Below are 20,534 nucleotides of genomic sequence, written 5' to 3'. Positions count from 1 at the left end.
GCACCCGTATGACTGGGTAGGCCTGGAGTTATTTTATAGGGACCCTAGAGACGCCCCTCTCCCACAATTGCCTCCCTTGTCTTCATTAGGTGATTTAGGTGAGGCAGCCAACCTATAATTAACTACCTTGCCATTGGTTTGAAGTAATGCGTTGAGCCAAATACTTCCTCGGCGTTCCGGCCACCGGCTACGCGCCTCAGTAGGATGTTGCCGATCTCGGGGCACGACTCCTACTGGTTCTATCGCCTTTGTGCTGTGATCTCATTTCTCACTTTTCCACAATAAACCTCGCTTCTTATCCTTTCTTAAGTTACCGCCGCAATGAAGTGCAGGCGCGGTTCCGTAACGATCTGTCCTTTTTGCTAGGCCTCTGTCAGGATCCCACCCCTGACAGGGACCCCCCTGAATCTTCCCAAGCAACCTCTTCTCTCATTAGGTGTTGCCTGGGCAAAACCCAGTCAGCTTCTCTTCTAACTTCCTATCCAGCCCCCAGTTTTACCAGAGTGTGAGGAGTGGCCTAATACATAGAACCCTTTGCTCCCCCTGGTGGCCAGAGTGTGAAGTGTAATGTGTGACTGTGATACCTGGTCAGGTGAACTCCTTTAGTGCCATCAGACGTACCATCACTCCCCTTAGTGGCGGAGCAACAGTACTGCAATGACCAGGACTCTGGGGCGCTGCACTAACTTTAAATCATTTGAGCTTGTAGAATTTTTTCCTGCCGCTTTACTGTTAATCTTTCATAGAACAATATGAAACCCACAAGTACAGATGACTTTTCAATTACTTTTATGTTGTCATTTGTAAGACAAACAAATTAAAAAGTAAAGAATCTCAATGTCCATCTGTGAATCCAGCTCTAGAAGATCCAGTGATGGGAGTTGTACTTAGTTGTTAGGGAGTAAGGAGCAAGGTGCAATTGCAAAAAGTGTTGGCTCTAAATAAAAAATCTCCTGATGCGTTTTGTTTTAGTATGTTCTGTAACCCTAATCACAGAAAATGGGTTAGTTCATACATCTGATTTCTTGTACGAGTGTTATCCATCGATTTCACTGATAGCACTCGTACCCGATAGTCTATGGGGCTGTGCATATGTCCGATTTTTTTCATGTAGCTTGCAGAAAATATCGGAGACATGTCACATTTTGATTCAAGGGTCGGATCAAAATCGTCAGTGCAAGTCTATGTATCCGGGAAACAGTCGGAGCCACTCACATGACATTAGATGATTTTTATAGACCGTCAGGAAGGAGAAGGTGGAGATACTTTTTTTTATCTCCACGTACGAAAACAACTGATTACACTTGTACCACCCTGACCAAAGTCTGTTCGTTTTTCTCATACGTGGGAAATACTGACGTCTTAATGAGCCCTTACCCTTGAAGACAATTATGTCAAGGAAGGGTCTAAAATTAAATTGGAATGAGATAATGTAGGAGTACGTCAACTCTAACAGCTGTGCCTTGTGTTCTGTTCTTTAGGTGCAGGTGGGGACCACTCCTCAGGACCAAAGAATTGTAGGATACGTCTCCTGCACTCACCTGCATGCTCTGGCAGGTAAGTCATCATCTGTGCATTCTAAACCACACCTTTACATCAGGAGGTACAATTTCTTATTACTTTGTGCGTTTGGAAGCCTGGATATATAGATATATAGACTTCAGTACTTTCCAATAAGAATAAATAATGGTCAAGCTAAATGTCCTTACATAGTTTTCGTTTTTTGTGTTTGTCACAATGTGGCTTTTTTTCAGAGGGAAGAACTGAAGCTATGAGCTAGTGATTTTATCACATTTGGACTATTGTTGTGAAGACTTGCCTTCATTTTCTTACTTGTGCCTTGCTCTTGACCAGATGTAAGGCCTTCAGCATTGAATTATGACCATGATGGTGTGAGTCTGGTAGTAGAGCCGCGGTCACTAATCAGGATAGGAATAACATTTGGAATAACAGTATTTAGAAATGTATACACAGAATGATTCTCCGCTGACCATAGAGAAGAGAAGGCACAGTCTGCTTCACATCTTTGTACTGTGTGTTTTGGCAGGCTGTTATTCGGTGGTGGTAGTGTTCCCTAAGGCTGTCACTCACACCGCTAGTAGCCGTGCCGGAGAGGAGTCACACAGAGCAGGGTGCAGTGTTTGGATTGTATTGGGATATTACAGACATGTATTTACATTTCTTGCCCGACTCTGTGACATTGTTTGAGTTCACATCTTGAAATATGACCAGTGAATGAGAAGATCGATGCTCATGAAGCAAAAGCACTGACGTTAACCAAGGCTGGAGTTTTAGAGCTGTGTGTGGTCCCGATGAGGTGTAGTCTGAGCAAGTTTCATGGGCTCTTATGTTAGACAATAACATTAGCAGTAATATAGTGGCACGGCCTTTGTATGGCAGTAATGGTTAGACTACATAGATTTGCCATCATTAGTGCACTCACAAATAATCCTCTATAAGTACAGTGGAGAGAGCTGCTATAGTTGTAAATCGGTCATATTCTTTAATTTTGTTAGTGGAGTCAGAAAATAAGTTATTAGAAATGAGAAATGTTTTGGTATAGCAGTCAGTGTCCCCCAGCAACCTCATCTATTACTTAAGCTGGGGTTCAGATACAGACTAGATCACTGGAGAACTGACCTGAACACATGCTGCTGAGCTCCTCCACATATTACAGCTAATCATCGGGGGTCTCAGCAATGGGACCACCTGTCATCAGCTTATAATTGATGAATCCTTTGGTGCCTTTCTTCACTCAAGTTTTCGTTTCAAATTCAGTGAAATCATGTGATCATTATATGATTCCTTTAAGGGGTTATCAACTGTTTATTTTTTAAGTCTCCTTTCCTATAGGGGACAGTATATAAAGAATATATAACCAGGCAATTGTAGTCTTCAGCGATACTGAAAACACTGTTGCCAACACTCATAATAGTTGCAATATCCTTTCTTCACTTTTGGAAACCTTTGGGAATTGGAAGGAGTAAGAGAAATGTCAGAACAGCAGAATAAAAGAGTAACTTATCATTCGTTTAATAATGCCTGGAAGAAAAAAAGGCTACAGACGCAGATGACAGCAAAGATGATTGTCAATGCAGTAGGTGGCGCAGCTTCTAACATCAGCACAGCTAAGCACTCTATTGTTGTATAGCGGTAGACTGCTCTCCACTGTGTCTCATCTTCATGTTTTGAAGGATGAACAATGCATCACAATATTTTGTGCACAAGCGAAGATTAGAGATGAGCGAATCGCTTTGTGCTACCCTGGTCCACAGTCCGGGTCAGTGCTGTCTTACCGTGGACAGGACCTGTACGACATTCCTTTCCCTCTAGGATCACATGCTCAGCTTATGATTAGTCTTGTTTGATTGGCTGAAGAACTCAGTTTCACTAACGTCACTACATCAGTTCAAATGAGGTGGCAATGGCTCTTTAAATGGTCAATATTGACTTCTAAGGTTGTTGCCTCCTATATGTCGTACCAGAGACCTTGTTCTCTTCCTCTTGTGAAGACGCTATTTAGACATTAGGTCAAGTGATGTTACCAATTCTAGTCCTTTACTCTAGGGAAGTAACCGGCTCTCTGGGTGTTACACTCTTATATGATTTATTAAAAGTTTCACCAATATACAGTAGCTGAACAAATGAAGCCTACACAAATATAACAAATTATATCCAAAACTAAAACTAAAATATGAATAATACAAAGCGCCTTGACAAATATCTGACAAAAGTTATCAGAAGATAAAGATAAGTAGATTATAATACCGGACTAACACTACACTTTTGTCACAGTGATAGCCGATGAAGTTCTGAAAGATCTCAATATGATTGGTCTCAAATGAGACCATGTTCTTTCATCGTGTCCAGTTAGACAGTCTAAAAGAAACACATTGTCACTTGAGACCAATATTTTTGATATTCATGGATACTTTTTGACTTCGGCATCACTTTGGTATGAGAATTAAGACTTGTTCTTTCTTCGTAGGGGATGCAATGATCCGATGTGAGCAGCTCGACTCGCTCCTGGAGTGGATGTCAGAATTCCGCAAATCTACCTCCTCCTCCAGTGCTGCAAATCCTGATGAGCTGGTGGCCTTTGATGTAATCTGCGGAGACCTCAACTTTGACAACTGCTCATCAGGTAGGAGTTCAGAAGGGAAGTTGTATTCTACACAGAAGAACGCTCGCCCTTATGAAGGTGTTTAAAGCTTAAAAACTAGAACCAGAGCGTCCCGGAGCCCGTCGCACATGGAATATTCATATTTGCCATAAAACTGATTTTTTTATGAAATAGCTATAGTGAAACAGTAATTACAGCCTAAAACGTTAATAAAATGTTTACAAAGAAAAGTCACAGGTGAGATAATCACTATTTACATTAGTGTAATCAGTTTTATCATCTGTTACCTTCAATTGCTTGGACTAAATCTTTATATGTAGCATTTTCTTGGCTGTTACCATGACTACAGAGTGTTTTTTTTTTAGGAAAATTGAATTCATCAAAGTGAACGAGATATATTTTGCCATCTCTTGGTACAAAAAAAGGAAAAAAAATCAAATGAATTTGACAGGTATTTCTGGCAATTGTGCCTGATTTGTAACAGCCAAGGGATTATTGCTGGAGTATGATGTCTTTCCTCTGGTTCCACAATCATAGAAAGAGCAATGAACATATGCAACAAGATTTGATAATATATTCCTCAGCACTGAAATTACAGCACCAAGAGAGAAAAATCATGGAATTCATAGGATTGATAGACATGTTAATAATAGACAAATGAAGAAAAATGGAAACAACATTTTCAAAGCAACTCAATGTCCAACTATTGACCTCATACCACCACTCTCAAAGACTATCAAGGTGCAGGGCAAGACGGCAATGGAGCCTGGAATGGAGGTCTATACACTTTTGTCTTAGGTCCCTTTCACACATCAGTTTTTTGCAGTCAGTCACAATCCGTTGGATCGACGGATCCGTTGCAGATTGTGAAAAACTGATGCAACGGATTTGTTTTTTCGACGGATCCTACTAGCGAATCTGACTAATTGGATCGGAGCATGCTCAGTTAAAAATAAACGGAATCCATCGCTGGATTCTGTCATTTGACTGATCCGGTGCCATAGGCTTCCATTCTAGCAAACGACAGATGGCGACGGATCCGTCGCTGTCCGTTTTTTCAACGGATACAAAAACTTTACTATGTCCGCTGTCTCCGGCCGTTGGGCAAACAATTTTCGATGGATCCAGCAAATGATGGATGAAATGTGAGGCCATCCATCACAATCCGTCGCTAATACAAGTCTATGAGAACGGTATCAGTCGCCTGATTCGTTTTTTTTTTTATTCGATGGATTGCAACTGATGGCAAAAAACTGATGTGTAAAAGGGACCTTAGTTGCAATGATAGCATGAAATTAGTCTGGAAATCACATGGCAGCGCCATCATAAGGGAGCGTCCCACTAGTCCAGCTCTCAGGATTATGATATGGGGTGGAATAATATACTCTATCCGCACCCCTCTAGTCTCCATTCCAGGTACACTAACAGCTCAGCAATACTGTATATTGATTTGGTCAAGAAACCTTTGACATGTCAATTTCTTCAAGGTGTCCAAGGAACCATTTTTAACACCACAACACCAGGCCACATGTTGCTTGCGCTACTATGAGCACCCTGCATGGCCTAAACATGCTACCATGGCCTGCAGCATCTCCAGACTTGCCTCCCATTGAGCACATCTGGGACGTCATTGGTCAGTGTCACAATTCCACCATTCATGGTGTCCTAAGAATGCGGTGAGTGACAGCTGAGACACCCTATAGCATTAAGGGCGTGCTGGGCTGTATTGAGAGTGAAAACACAGTCATCCAATTGCAAGCAGGGGCATGCTGGGCTGCTAGTATTGTGTATGACAACCCAGCTGTCCAATTTGGCCAGGCTTGTGGGGTTTACTCAAGGTGTCACCCATTTGGGGTAATTACCTGGATATTTAGCTGGCTAGCAATGATCAGAACATTGCCAGTTGTAGCCTTGCTCTGTGATGTGTTTGCCGATTTTCTGATTTTTGTTGCCGGACCTTGAATTTTCCTTTGGACTAGGTGATGGACTATCCCTTTTGTCTTTCCATGCACTCTGACCTTTGTTACCTGATCCAGACTTTGCCTCTGACTATCCAGTTATCTTATCCCTTTGTCTTTGACGTACCCTCCTGTCTTTTGACCTTGGGCACCTTGATTTCCTCGCCTTACAGCTTGTCCGTGAGAAGTGACTTGGCCTCACAGTCGGCAATTACAAAGGGAGCTGCAAGCAGAGGATCTTGATGATTTTCATTGCCACTTACATTTAGCAAAGCAGAACATTCCTCAGACAACCATCAATAACCTTAATGATAGCAGACAACGTGTGTAAATGCGGGGATTTCTGTGTGTGGCCCTCTTATTAAATATTGAATAAATCGAGATATTTTGTAAATTTTATTTCCCTTTTTGATCATTTGCATATCATTAACATGTCTATCCATCCTGTGACTTCCTTAATTCCACAACTTTTGATATTTTGTGTTTCAATTTCAGTGTTGAGGAATGTAGGGTACTCGACTCCCTCTGACAAACCACACAGCTCTTTTTCTGACATTTATTAGTTGTGATGTTACATTGCCTCAGTCACTGTGTCCCCATAATACCACAGTACGATCACAATCAGAATAGTGCATTTCTCTGTCTTTATCATTAAGGACAACATCTGCAAGGAGTTTGTATGTTCTCCCCGTGTTTGCTTGGGTTTCCTCCGGGTTGTCCAGTTTCCTCCCACACTCCAAAGACATACTGATAGGGAATCTACATTGTAAGCCCCATTGAGGACAGCGATGATAATGTCTGTAAAGTGCTGCGGAAGAAGATGGCGCTAAGCAAAGCATAATAAATTAATATTCACTGTTAGTGTGCTAATAATAATTTTAATAAGCCGTCAACTCTGATTGGGCTTCCATGGCCCACTTAGCAGGTGTTAAAGGGATTGCCCCACAAATAAAGCACATTTTAATCAGTAGATCCCTGAAGAAAAATAACTTCCACAATTGGATGTGAGTAAATAAAATGTCCCTTTGCTGTTATAATCTTATAAATGTGCCCCGTACTGTGTAATGGCTGTGTCTGACCAAGCAGGAACATGGTCTGATCAAATCACAGCTCTTGAACAGACATTACAGCATGGGATCATCGCTGCTGATTTCTTTGAGGTAAAACATGTTAAATGATAAACAAGCAGAGAAATGTTTTACCTCACAGAAAGAATCAGCTGCGATCCCCCGCTGTCCTGTCTGTATGTTCTTTTGCTTCCTCCTGTGGTATGATCAGACTATGTTCCTGTATGGTCAGACACAGCCATAACACAGTACACAGCAGGGGCACATTTACAAGATTATCTCAGCACAGGAACATTTTATTTAAACACATCCAATTGTAGAAATTATTATTAATCAAAAATCTATTGATTAAATTGAACTTTGTTCTTGGGAAAACCCCTTCAAGGATTCTCTGGCTTTAACTAGGGTTGAGCGACTTTTGCTTTTTTAGGATCGTGTCGGGTTTCGTGAAACCCGACTGTCTCAAAAGTCGGATCGTGTGAAATCGGCCGATTATTGTGAAAAGTCGGGGGGCCGACCGAAACACGAAACCCAATGCAAGTCAATGGGGATTTTTTTTTTCTCTCTCTCTCTCTCTCCTCAGACAGAGTGTAAATCAGTACATTCCTCGGACTGTGTAAATCGCTACATCCAAAATGGTAAGATGGCGTTTATACCCCCACCCCCTGTGACGCCGCAGACAGCAAGACAAGACCTATGTCATCACTCTGCCCACACTCCTTCATTGGCTAAAAAAATGGCGGTAACAGCGTCATACGAAACGCGACTTTGGCGCGAAGATCGCCGACCGCATGGCCGATACCACGCTGGGATCGGCTCGGGTTTCACGAAACCCGACTTTGCCGAAAGTCGGCGACTTATGAAATTGACCGATCCATTTCGCTCAACCCTAGCTTTAACCACTTGGTTATGTCCACCCAAAATCACCGCACTGTCAGCGCCTCCTGCAGGATCAGAGAGGTGACATCTGACAGTGGATGACGGTGACACTGGAGCACCTACAGGTGAGTGTGGTTCAATAACACATCACATTCATAAGACTGACAGCTGTGCAATTCCGATATTTAGGGGATGGTTTTACATCCCACTAATGTACATTGAATAGTAAAGTGGCTAGGCGCTCTGTCAAGAGCAATTTAAAAAGAAAAGAGGAATAGAAGAGTAATGTAAATTGGAAGGACTCTGCAGTCTTAATAACGCGTTATTTGTTCTCATGCAGAAGATAAGCTGGAGCAGCAGCATACACTGTTTACACATTATAAGGATCCATGCAGGCTGGGCCCTGGAGAGGAGAAGCCCTGGGCAATAGGTGAGAGCTGTTTGCCAAAAATATGAGAACTATTTCACACCTGTGCCATCTGCAGGCAGCACTGAGTACTGCAAGTAACAATATAAAGCAAAAAAGATATGTGATGAGATGGTGCTTGAAAAAGTTAGTAGGAGCTTTGCTATATCATAGCAGATTTAGTGATAGTAACTGTGTGAGGAAGACACTGGAAACGAGATACATCTAGAGAATTTGACATTGTGAGCTTTCCGTATAACCACAGATGCCACATTCTGAAAGGTTCGCACTTTATGAAAAGACAAATTGTACCTACAGTAATTAAACTATACATAGTTTTTAACCCTGCATGTTAATGACCGGGCCAATTTTTACAATTCTGACCACTGTCCCTTTATGACGTTATAACTCTGGAACGCTTCAACGGATCCCGGTGATTATGACATTGCTTTCTCGTGACATATTGTACTCCATGTTGTATTTATTTGTGGAAAAAAAACGGAAATTTGGCGAAAATTTTGCAATTTTTTGAGAGCTATAATTTTTCGGTATTTTGGCCCACAGGGTTATGTGAGGTCTTGTTTTTTGCGGGACGAGTTGACGTTTTTGTTGGTAACATTTTTGGGCACATGACATTTTTTGATCGCTTTTTATTCAGATTTTTGTTAGGCAGAATGAACATAAACCAGCAATTCAGGAATTTCTTTTGGGTGGGGCGTTTATACCGTTTTGCATGTGGTAAAATTGATAAAGCAGTTTTATTCTGTGGGTCAGTATGATTACAGCAATACCTCATTTATTGTTTTTTTATGTTTTGGCGCTTTTATACAATAAAAACTATTTTATATAAAAAATAATAATTTTGCATCGCTTTATTCTGACAGCTATAACTTTTATTTTTCCACTGATGGAGCTGTTTGGGGGCTTGTTTTTTGCAAGATAAGATGATGTTTTCAGCGGTACCATGATTTTTTATATCGGTCTTTTTGATCGCGTGTTATTCTACTTTTTGTTCGGTGGTATGATAAGCCATTGTTTTTTGCCTTGGTTTTTTTTTATGGTGGTCACTAAAGGGGTTAACTAGTGGGACAGTATATAGGTTGGGACATTACAGATGCAGTGATACCAAATATGTGTACTTTTATTGTTTTTTTCATTTAAATATTTATTTAGTGATATGATAGTGATAATTTAGTGATAGAATAAATATTGATTTTTTTATTATTATTTTTTAATTATTTTTACAATTATTTAAAAAATTTCTTATTTCATTCTTGCTTTTACACTTTGTCCCAGTATGGGACAATCATTCTGTGCAGGCTGATCGCTTCTATAGCATGCAGATCTGCATGCTATAGAAGCTGTCAGCGCTGCAGCTTCTGTGCACTAACCTTAGAGACTTCCTGACATGCACTGAGTATGACGGGAAGTCTCTGAGGTCTGGAGACCCGGATGTCGTCATGACGATATCGGGTCTCCATGGTAATTTTCAGGCACGCCGCGGGGTCTCCGATCCAAAGGCAGAGGGTCTGTCAGCCCCTGTGCCGGCTCCGTAACGCTGTGATCATGTTCATCTGTGAGAATCAGCTGACACCCGGCCGCGATCGGCCGCACACAATCGAGATGGTTTGGGGTGAGCTGGACCTGCAGAGTGAAGGCAAAAGGGCCAACAAGTGCTAAGCATCTCTGGGAATTCTTTCAAGATTGTTGGAAGACCATTCCCGATGACTACCTCTTGAAGCTCATCAAGAAAATGCCAAAAGTGTGAAAAGCAGTCATCAAAGCAAAAGGTGGATACTTTGAAGAACCTAGAATGTAAGACATAATTTCAGTTGTTTCACACTTTTTTGTTAAGTATATAATTCCACATGTGTTAATTCATAGTTTTGATGCCTTCAGTGTGAATGTACAATTTTCATAGTCATGAAAATACAAAAAAATCTTTAAATGAGGTGTGTCCAAACTTTTGGTCTGTACAGTATATTTTTCTTGGTCTCCCATGACAGCACTACGGAGAGAGGGGATCCGCCCCTCAGGGACAGGAAACCTACAGATAAAAGGGTGGTACCTCTCCCTCGCATCAGTTGGTTTCCTGTCCCTGACGGGGAACCTCTTTTCGGCAGTACCTGCAGAAGTCGCCGTATCCAAAGGACCGGGACCGGACAATCGGGTTCCGGCAGCAAGGAGGCTTCTGCCGCGGCTCGTCCGGTGCCCGAAGCTGCCATCGCTGGAACCGAGGGGTTCTTCAGGGTGTGAGGGGGGAGAATCGCCGCCACTCTGAAAGATGCAGGGGCGCTGAGACACCGGAGCTCCTGTGCTGACAAGCGCACGCTCCGGGTATACAAAGATGGCCGCCGCTCCAGAAATGCTGCAGGGCACCAGCACCCTAAGGGTATGTGTCCACGGTCAGTAGACGCTGCGTGTTTGACGCTGCAGCGTCAAACACGCAGCGTCCAGATGTTCCAGCATAGTGGAGGGGATTTTTGGAAATCCCGTGTCCACTATGCGTGGAAACCCGCACGCGGCGGGCCTGCGACTCCGGACATGCTGCGCGTCTTTTCAGATCGCAGCATGTCCGTGCTACCTGCGTCGCCGCAAGTAATATCTCAGGGCGCTATGGTGAGGGGTGCGATGATCCCGGATGTGTACAGTACACATCCGGCATCAACGCGTCCCAGAAAGGGGGCGGGGCTTAGCGCCGAGCGGCTTTGCCGCTGCGGCGATACCGCCGGCCATCCTGACCGTGGACACGCAGCCTAAGGGAACCAGGAGAAGTGGATCCAGCAGTCATTCAACACAGCGCAGCTGATCTGCTGCAGTGACCAATTCTCCGTCTCAAGAGTTTCCTCTACCAGACTCGGGCCCCCCTCCAGAACCGGTACCTACGTCCACGTCTGAATGGTGAGTGATCTCAGAGAAAGTTCATATTTTGTAATGGGGTTCCTTCTTCTCCCTTATTAGGGAAAGAAGAGATTGGAGAAAAAGAAAAATAGATCCTGCCCCACCTGTAACAAAGCTTTGCCGGTAGCCTGGAACAAAAAGCTTTGTAAATCATGTATACAACGTTTATTATGTGAAGAGACCCCCGATTTCGCATCTGAGCTGAAAACAATAATCAGATCTGAGGTTCAGAATGCCCTCACATCTTTCAAAAAAGTGAAAGATAAGAAAAAAGAGGTGGTATATTCACACTCTGATCAGTCTTCATCTGAGGACACGGATTCCAACACATCTGATTCCCCCTTATCCTCCTCCGACGAAGATTCAGGCCGTCACTGCTTCTCACTAGAGGAGGTAGATGCTCTAGTAAAGGCGGTTAGAGCCACTATGGGGGTAGAGGATCCCCGTCCTGATAGAACAGCTCAAGACATAATGTTCGGTGGCCTGGGGCAAAAAAAGCAGAGAACATTTCCCCTAAATTCCAATGTCCAAACATTGATTAAAAAAGAGTGGGAGAAACCTGATAGGAGAAATTCCTCAGTACCCTCTCTTAAAAGGAAGTATCCTTTCGAAGACGAGGCGTCTACTTCTTGGGACAAGGCACCTAAGTTGGACGTCGCGGTAGCCAGGGCCTCGAAAAAATACGCGCTCCTGTTTGAGGATATGGGTACCCTTAAAGGGAACCTGTCACCCCGTTTTTTGAAGATGAGCTAAAAATAGCGTTAAATAGGGGCAGAGCTGGGCGTTACATTAGTGTCTTTTGTGTGCCTTTATTACCCACCTATGCTGCCGAAATACCTTTGTAAAGTCGCCGTTTCCTGCTGTCACGCTGGTCTGGTCCTATGGGCGTGGTGACAGCGCTGTTTCTCCCCCAGAATCCTGCTCATCATTACGTTGGTGGCGTAGTGGTGTGCGCATGTTCAAAAGGCGAATCCACTGCCCAGGTGATGAAAAACAGCGCGATCTGCGCTATTCAGCCGTTTACCGGTGGGCGTGGCCATCTTTCCTGCGGCTGCGCGTGCGCAGATGGAGCGCTCTGCTGCCCGGGGCTTCAGGAAAATGGCCGTGGGATTCCGCGCGTGCGCAGATGGAGATCGCGGCGGCCATTTTCCTGAAGCCCCAGGCAGCAGAGCGCTCCATCTGCGCACGTGCGGCCACAGGAAAGATGGCCGCGCCCACCGGTAAACGGCTGAACATCGCAGATCGCGCTGTTTTTCATCACCTGGGCAGTGGATTCGCCTTTTGGACATGCGCACACCACTACGTCACCAACGTGATGATGAGCAGGATTCTGGGGGAGAAACAGCGCTGTCACCACGCCCATAAGACCAGACCAGCGTGAGTGACAGCAGAAAACGGCGACTTTACAAAGGTATTTCAGCAGCATAGGTGGGTAATAAAGGCACACAAAGACACTAATGTAACACCCAGCTCTGCCCCTATTTAACGCTATTTTTAGCTCATCTTCAAAAAACGGGGTGACAGGTTCCCTTTAAAGAGCCTTTAGACAAAAAAGCGGATACTTTTCTTAAGGGGGCGTGGGAATCGGCTGGGGGTAGCTTGAGACCTGCGGTTGCTGTGACATGCACCTCCAGATCTTTAATGGTGTGGATTGACCAATTAGAAAAACAGATTAAAGACGGGTCACCCAGGAGTAAGATGCTAGATTCAATCCCTGTGATTAGAGCAGCAGCAGCGTTCCTAGCAGATTCCTCAGCGGACTCCGTGCGCTTAACATCCAAGGCCACCGCCCTCTCCAACGCAGCCAGAAGAACATTATGGCTTAAAAAGTTGTCCGGGGGATCTCCAGACGAAACTGAAATTATGTTCTATTCCATGTGAGGGGAATTTCTTGTTTGGGGAGACCTTGGATGACATCCTCCAGAAAGCTGGCGATAAAAAGAAAGGTTTTCCAAACCTGGGACCAGCTCCATTCAGACAGTCCTTTCGGAGCCGGAGATTTTTTCGCCGAAGGCCCCCCAGAGAGCAGAATAAATGGGACGAAGGAAGAAGGGATAGGGGTTACCTTTTTGACAACACCTCCCGTGACAAAAAGCCCTCTAAATGACATTTTTCCTACGGTGGGGGGAAGACTCACTTCATTCCTTCCCGCCTGGAAGAAAATATCCAACAATACCTGGATTTTTAATCTGATTCACTCCGGTCTAAAAGTAGAGTTTCTCTCTTTACCCCCTCAAAATTATGTAGTAACAAGAACAAGGTCCTCAGCAGCAGAGCAAGCCGCATTAGAAAAGGAAATAATTTCCCTGTTACAAAAATCTGTAATTCAGGAGATCTCCCCTCAAGAAATAGGGAAGGGTTTTTACTCCCCACTATTTCTAGTGCCAAAACCCGATGGCTCTTTTCAAACGATAATAAATCTAAAAACCTGAACAAATACGTAAAAATTCAAAAATTCAAAATGGAAACAATAAAATCTACCATAAAAATCCTCTTGCCGAACTGCTACATGGTTGTGATAGACTTAACCGACGCATATTACCATGTGCCCATCCACAAACAATCCCAAAAATTTCTCAGGATGGCAGTCTCCATAGAGGGACATGTAAGAAATTTCCAATACAGAGCCCTCCTGTTTGGAATCTCAATTGCTCCACGAGTATTTACAAAAATAGTAGAGGAAATGATGGCCCACATGAGGGAACAAAATATATTAATAGTCCCTTACTTGGACGATTTCTTTATTGCAAGCGACTCGGCTCAAAGTTGCAGAGAACAGAGGGACAGAGTGATATCTGGAGTGGCCCCCAGATGCAGGACGGCGGGTACTCGGTACCGGGTCTCTCGGTTCTGAGGATGTCACGGTGGCCGACCTGGTCCGTGGTCCTGCTAAGGGGCGCCCAATAAAAGGTGTAGGTGGTGGTGTAGGTCGCAGTAAATATGAGGACACAGGGTGGCAGTCTCTTTACCTCTTTACTGAAGGCTTCGGCATCCGCAATCCAGAGCACTGTTAACTGGGCTGGCTGAGACCGGCCGGTCCGAAGGCACATCCAGAGTTCCCTTTGCAGGTGGAAATCAGTGCCTACCTACTAGCGCCCGAGTGTTGTAGTACTTCCCTGCTGAGCACCACGGGATAGTCCTCACAACTGTCGTGTATGTTTCTGTTCTTTCTCTCCGTCCCCCAGATGATATGGATAGGACGCACCCGTATGACGGGGTAGGCCTGGAGTTATTTTATAGGGACCCTAGAGACGCCCCTCTCCCACAATTGCCTCCGTTGTCTTCATTAGGTGATTTAGGTGAGGCATTCAACCTAAAATTAACTGCCCTGTCGTTGGTTTGAAGTAATGCGTGGAGCCCAATACTTCCTCGGCGTTCCGGCCACTGGCTACGCGCCTCAGTAGGATGTTGCCGATCTCGGGGCATGACTCCTAATGGTTCTATCGCCTTTGTGCTGTGATCTCGTTTCTCACTTCTCCACAATATACTTCGCTTCGTGTCCTTTCTTAAGATGCCGCCGCAATGAAGTGCAGGCGCGGCTTCGTAATGATCTGTCCTTTTCGCTAGGCCTCTGCCAGGATCCCACCCCTGACAGGGACCCCCCTGAATCTTCCCAAGCAACCTCTTCTCTCACAAGGTGTTACCTGGGCAAAACCCAGTCAGCTTCTCTCTAACTTCCTATCCAGCCCCCAGTTTTACCAGAGTGTGAGGAGTGGCCTCATACATAGAACCCTTTGCTCCCCCTGGTGGCCAGAGTGTGAAGTGTAATGTGTGACTGTGATACCTGGTCAGGTGAACTCCTTTAGTGCCATCAGACGTACCATCACTCCCCTTAGTGGCGGAGCGTCAGTACTGCAACGACCAGGACTCTGGGCACTGCACTCCCCCCCAGTTAAATCCAGTACTCCTGAACTGAGAAAGAAGAACAACAATACATGTTAGCAAAAGACATACAAAATTTTGAAACGCAATTAAACAAGAAAATTTAACAATGCTTCCCTTTATGGGAGGTGAGGACACTTGAACGTTACAAACAAAACATATTTACACAGTGCTTTAAGATTTTAAATAACATTTATTTAAATAACTGACTATAAATAACCTTTATTACCCAGCCGGGCATTCTATCTACTAAGTGCAAATTTTTCTAGAACAATAATTTAACTTCTCCTTTAAGGGCGTATAAGCTGAACCAACTAAAGGCTTACTATAAAACTCTAAAATATAAATTACCTTTGTCCTTATTTCTCTTTTCTAAATGCAACACTTTTCTTTACTCTCTGATTTCGAACATGCAGGACCACCTGGCTACTCGTCCGGGCCTACTGCCTCTTTTCTTCTATAAGCTCAATTTTTATTCACAGTATAAGATCAATCAACCATTTCTCTATGGTTTCCAGGAGGACTCACTAACCCCTACGAGTCCACTTCACTGAAACTCGGCTTTCAACTCTTTCCTGTCCTCAACCTCTAGTAACATTATCAAACATTTCCTATTATTTCTTAAATAACTACACACTATTCATTACTAGTGTTGAGCGATACCGTCCGATACTTGAAAGTATCGGTATCGGAAAGTATCGGCCGATACCGGCAAAGTATCGGATCTAATCCGATACCGATACCCGATACCAATACAAGTCAATGGGACTCATGTATTGGACGGTATTCCTGATGGTTCCCAGGGTCTGAAGGAGAGGAAACTCTCCTTCAGGCCCTGGGAACCATATTAATGTGTAAAATAAAGAATTAAAATAAAAAATATTGCTATACTCACCTCTCCGACGCAGCCTGGACTTCAGCGAGGGAACCGGCAGCGTTGTTTGCTTAAAATTCGCGCTTTAACTTCCTTACTTGAAGTCCCGGCTTGTGATTGGTCGCGCGCCGCCCATGTGACCGCGACGCGACCAATCACAGCAAGCCGTGACGTAATTTCAGGTCCTTCAGGATTTTAAAATTACGTTCCGGCGTTGTGATTGGTTGCGTCGCGGTCACATGGGCGACGCGACCAATCACAAGCCGTGACGTCACGGGAGGCAGGAGACGCGCGCATTTTAAAATGCGCGCGTCTCCAGCCTCCCGTGACGTCACGGCTTGTGATTGGTCGCGTCGCCCATGTGACCGCGACGCAACCAATCACAACGCCGGAACGTAATTTTTGAAATCCTGAAGGACCTAAAATTACGTCATGGCTTGCTGTGATTGGTCGCGTCGCGGTCACATGGGCGGCGCGCGACCAATCACAAGCCGGGACTTCAAGTAAGGAAGTTAAAGCGCGAATTTTAAGCAAACAACGCTGCCGGTTCCCTCGGTAAGGTGCAGGCTGCGTCGGAGAGGTGAGTATAGCAATATTTTTTATTTTAATTCTTTATTTTACACATTAATGTTGTTTCGATACCGATACCCGATACCACAAAAGTATCGGATCTCGGTATCGGAATTCCGATACAGCAAATATCGGCCGATACCCGATACTTGCGGTATCGGAATGCTCAACACTATTCATTACTATTCAACGTTCTTAAAGTAACATTATAGTTAAGTGCAACACATGAACATTCCCTTTAAGAGGGACCAAGTCTCTTTGAGGTAGTGCAGACTCTCTATCTGCAAGTCCGTTTAAGACAAGAACTTCTGCGCTGTATTCAAGAACAGTCTCTTCAAAAGGTTCTCCTTTTTGTAAAACCAGTAGGGGGCACCTTTAAGAAGGTGCAAACTATTTACAACACAGTTTGTGAACCATTCACTGTCCATGATTCGGCAGTCTTTGTAAACAATGATGAACAAAAGCAAAAACAAAAAAAGCAAAAACAATAGGGATCCCGGGTAAACGAATGGATCCCTTTAAGGACAACCCTGGTCGGGTATTAGCAGGAAGACAAACAGTTAACTATTTACATTAGTTCCAGTTCTAAGGTTTACTCCTCATAGTAGGTTGCAAGACACCAGCCGGTAGCGAACACTTCCTGACCGGGGAAGCTCCGGTTCCCTGTTCTCCGCTGATGCGGTGTCAGAATCAGTGATTCTTCTCTCAGGTGCGGCCAGGTCACCCGGTGTCTGGATTCGAATGTCAGCTTTGGTTGCAAGTTCAGTAGCAGCAATTACGCACACAGTGGTGATAGTGGTAGAATTCGTCAGGTCAGAGTTAGTCGTAGTCAGGGCAGCAGGTGGCGCCACTGCAGGCTCGCATCGTTGGACGTTCCGAGCGCACCATCCCTGCGCACTCCGATGGCGAGTGTAGATCACCTGGTCCCGTTTACATAGTAGGGGATCGTCACATCTGTTGCGGAACGGGGTCTTCACATTGTAGCTGGTAAAGAAGATTTCAGTCGGCAGTCCCGGTTCTTGTATAGAGCCCCAACCCCGTTTCGGGTGAAAGGCTAGTACAGTCCCCCGTTTTACCAAGTCCTTCTTACCGCGTGCAGTCTTTGGGTTTTGTACTTTCGGTGGGTCACTTTGTTCTGTCTCTTTTCGGTTTTTCCAGTGTAAAATTAGGCATTGTTTATATTGTTCCCAAGTGAGCACAGCAATGCTGAGGCCCTCCTGTCTGGCCCCATCTGGTCCAATCCTCGGGGTATCCCATTGGAAGATCACCCCCTCCGAGCTCACATCTAGCGGTTCTCCCATAGTTGTCGGTAACGGAGGCACCAGCTTCTCCATAATGTTGGGGGTCACCACTACCAGCTCAGCAGAGAGGAATCGGTCACTGTCGGGACGGGGAGCGGTCGCTGGAGCAGGATCGGTCGGTGGGGCAAGGGCTCTTTCCATACCTGCGTCTGATGTGGTTCCACCGATGCCGATCTGTTCCACCGACGAGGACACTGGAGTCGGCAGCGGTTCGGACCGCGGTTCTTCCAAGGCGTCCTTCTGGCGCGGCTCCGACTTCCATTGCTTCACATCGGCTGGCTCCTTGTTCGGGATAGGTGGACTCAGCTCCTCCACCTGCGGCTCCAAGGGGTCCGGATCCTCCGGCTGCGGCGGGTTCAGATCCGCCTCCGGTCGGTGGTGATAGTCCAGGTCACTTCGTCGTCGTTCAGGTACTCGCTGATCACCCTCGCTGTTTCGCAATCGGCAACTGCACACGCACATGGTTCCGCCATCTTCCCAGGGAGGGGCTCCTTCTTGTCTTGGTTCCCGCTGTTGCAAATCGGGCGGTTCTCCTCTGCTTCGGGGCAGGTCGTCATCTTGCAGCAGTAGTCGGAGGGGGCGGTCGCCACTTTTGGCACCACTTTGATAGTCTCCTCCCATTGCACGCCTTTCTTCTTCCTCTGTGCTCCCCGTGGAGCTGTAATAGCGGCGGTTTTGGTGGGAATTTTTGGCGGCAAATAGCAATACACAGTCTTTGCAATAAATCACGGTTCAAGCACAATTCAGTCACAGTTCCAAGGCACACATGACCTGATTCTTCAGGCTTAAGTAGATCCTGTACGTGACGCCAATTTGGAGCGGCCCCCAGACGCAGGACGGCGGGGTACTCGGTACCGGGTCTCTCGGTTCTGAGGATGTCACGGTGGCCTGACCCGGTGCGTGGTCCTGCTAAGGGGCGCCCAATAAAAGGTGTAGGTGGTGGTGTAGGTCGCAGTAAATAACGAGGACACAGGGTTGCAGGCTCTTTACCTCTTTACTGAAGGCTTCGGCATCTGCAATCCAGAGCACTGTTAACTGGGCTGGCTGAGACCGGCCGGTCCGAAGGCACATCCAGAGTTCCGTTTGCAGGTGGAAATGAGTGCCTACCTACTAGCACCTAGGTGTTGTAGTATTTCCCTGCTGAGCACCACGGGATAGTCCTCACAACTGTCATGTATGTTTCTGTTCTTTCTCTCCATCCCCCAGATGATATGGATAGGACGCACCCGTATGACGGGGTAGGCCTGTGTTATGATCCCAGTGGCTGGGGATCACAGGAAATACTAGCTAAGTAACTAAACATAGACACGAGCTCTAGGGAGATGGTAACTGGACTGACCGCAAAACCTGATCCTATCCAAACACACTAAAGGTAGCCGGTGAACGTGCCTAAAATCCTGGACGTCTCGACACAGCCTGAGAAACTGACTACCCCTAAAGAGAAAGCAAGACCTCACTTGCCTCAAGAGAAATAACCCCAAAGATATAGGAAGCCCCCAACAAATAATAACGGTGAGGTAAGGAGAAAAGACACACGTAGGAATGAAAACAGATTCAGCAAATGAGGCCCGCTAATACTAGATAGCAGAAGACAGATAGCGAACTGTGCCGTCAGCAAAAAACCCTACCAAAATATCCACACTGAGAATTCAAGAACCCCCACACCAACTAACGGTGTGGGGGGAGAAACTCAGCCCCCTAGAGCTACCAGCAAGCTGGGAAATCACATATTAGCAAGCTGGACAAGAAACAAATAGAACACTGATGATCAAAAAATGAACAAAACGGAAACTTAGCTTCTCTTGAAGAGACTGGGAGCAAGGTAGTCAGAAGGAATCAGAATAGCACTGAATACATTGACAGCAGGCATAGACTGAGAGTCCAAGTGAGCTTAAATAGAAAACCAGCCCACAGATAACGAGACAGCTGATGCCAGTCACAACCTGCAGAAAGACAGCACTCACACAGTACCACTTGTGACCACAAGAGGGAGCCCAGAAATAGAGTTCACAACAGTACCCCCCCCTTGAGGAGGGGTCACCGAACCCTCATCAAGACCCCCAGGGTGATCAGGATGAGCCGCATGGAAGGCACGAACCAAATCGGCCGCATGGACATCAGAGGCGACAACCCATGAATTATCCTCCTGACCATAGCCCTTCCACTTAACTAAATACTGAAGCCTTCGTCTGGAAATACGAGAATCCAAGATCTTCTCCACCAGCAGCACTCACACAGTACCACTTGTGACCACAAGAGGGAGCCCAGAAATAGAGTTCACAACAGGCCTGGAGTTATTTTATAGGGACCCTAGAGACGCCCCTCTCCCACAATTGCCTCCGTTGTCTTCATTAGGTGATTTAAGTGAGGCAGCCAACCTAAAATTAACTGCCCTGCCGTTCGTTTGAAGTAATGCGTGGAGCCCAATACTTCCTCGGCGTTCCGGCCACCGGCTACGCGCCTCAGTAGGATGTTGCCGATCTCAGGGCACGACTCCTACTGGTTCTATCGCCTTTGTGCTGTGATCTCGTTTCCCACTTCTCCACAATATACTTCGCTTCGTGTCCTTTCTT

General features: G+C 45.5%; 1 protein-coding gene across 6 annotated transcripts in view; it reads left to right on the top strand.

Moving 5' to 3' along the window:
- The window catches only part of SMPD3 (sphingomyelin phosphodiesterase 3), a 567,374-nt gene that overhangs the window by 498,691 nt on the left and 48,149 nt on the right, over positions 1 to 20,534 (top strand). For all 6 annotated transcript variants that reach the window (XM_077288170.1, XM_077288168.1, XM_077288167.1 and 3 more), the window contains 3 exons: positions 1,482 to 1,557; positions 3,989 to 4,144; positions 8,368 to 8,457. In XM_077288170.1, the coding sequence (XP_077144285.1) occupies positions 1,482 to 1,557; positions 3,989 to 4,144; positions 8,368 to 8,457 (322 nt within the window). The remainder of the gene's footprint in view (positions 1 to 1,481; positions 1,558 to 3,988; positions 4,145 to 8,367; positions 8,458 to 20,534) is intronic.

The sequence above is a fragment of the Ranitomeya variabilis genome, chromosome 2 (assembly GCF_051348905.1).
Source record: "Ranitomeya variabilis isolate aRanVar5 chromosome 2, aRanVar5.hap1, whole genome shotgun sequence".
NCBI classification, from domain to species: Eukaryota; Metazoa; Chordata; class Amphibia; order Anura; family Dendrobatidae; genus Ranitomeya; species Ranitomeya variabilis.
The sequence above is the reverse complement of the archived record's forward strand: the minus strand, read 5'-3'. Positions and strand labels throughout refer to the sequence as shown.